This window comes from Dinoponera quadriceps, unplaced genomic scaffold (genome assembly GCF_001313825.1).
Source record: "Dinoponera quadriceps isolate SergipeBrazil2010 unplaced genomic scaffold, ASM131382v1 scaffold1887, whole genome shotgun sequence".
Lineage (NCBI taxonomy): Eukaryota > Metazoa > Arthropoda > Insecta > Hymenoptera > Formicidae > Dinoponera > Dinoponera quadriceps.
Window position 1 is genome coordinate 1 of NW_014555935.1, and position 1201 is coordinate 1201.

The 1201-nt window shown below is 41.3% G+C and overlaps 1 protein-coding gene across 1 annotated transcript; it reads left to right on the top strand.

Moving 5' to 3' along the window:
• Window positions 1-235: 235 nt before the first annotated feature.
• LOC106745900 lies at window positions 236-799 on the top strand (the record flags this gene model as incomplete). The annotated part of the gene is made up of 1 exon (XM_014621902.1): window positions 236-799. A coding segment is annotated over exon 1 (564 nt), but the record flags the coding sequence as incomplete, so codon positions are not given.
• Between the last annotated feature and the right edge of the window lie 402 nt (window positions 800-1201).

Below are 1201 nucleotides of genomic sequence, written 5' to 3' on the forward strand. Positions count from 1 at the left end.
GGAGAAGAGATTACCTCATGTTGCACATTCAAAGGCGACGATATTAGGTGAAATCTTTGAGATGCTTGTGGTGAATCAAATGGATCAACAGGAGAAACAAGTGAGAAAGAAATTTTTTACAAGACGCGCAATTAACAGTACAAAATCCTCCGCTCGAAAGAAACTCAGTGCATTGAACGTAGAGTTTTTGAAATCTCTGGGATTTATCGTACGGAATAATTGAGGAAAAAAAGATATGACTTACATTTTGAACATTGAAGGTGAGCCGATCTTTGACGATCGCATTGTCAAGATTGAATCTCACACGTACAACCCATACGACAACACAACATTAGGATATAGCGATGAGATAAGAATACCTATGCAACAGCAGGATTTATACACATTGCCATGCGTGAGTTATCTTTATGCTGAGGGAAAAATAATTGCACAAGCGACAGCCGAAAATGTGGCTGTAACATTGGAAAATAATTGCGTCGCATTCATGTTTGATGAGATTCGTTATGAACTGGATGGTGTAGAGATTGATCATAACAGAAACGTTAGAATAACTTCCACGGTAAAGAATTATGTATCGTTATCTTCTTACAAAATTGTTGGCATGAAAAATGCTGCGTGGGATACGATTAACGCTCATTCGACAGATGGATACTTCAACTTTTGCGTACCGTTTAGCATGTTGCTAGGATTTTGTGAAGACTGTAGGCGTATAGTGATTAATGCGCGCCACGAATTGATTCTCATACGATCGCGCAGTGACAACAACGGTCTACGTGGATCATTGACGTTGGAGCCTAAGGTGGAGCTATTCAAGATGCAATGGAGAATGCCTCGAAAAAACTCTTCATCTTTTGAGGCTACCTATGAATCGACCCAATTTTTGGCTTCTTCGTAAGAAGTGAAGTGTTGCTCGACCAGGACGCGAGCCATCGACCGGAACAAGTGGTAGTCCGAAGGAGCAATGTCTGGTGAATACGGCGGGTGGGGTAAGACATCCCATTGTAAAGCTTCCAAAGTATCCTTGACGATTTTTTGCAACATGTGGCCGAGCGTTGTCGTGCTGAAAAATCACTTTGTCATGTTTTTTGGCATATTGGGGGCGTTTAAGCTTCAATTCTTGGCTTAATTGCATCAGTTGCTGTTGATAACGTTCTCCAGTGATAGTTTCGTTAAGCTGGAGTAGCTCGTGATAGATTACTCC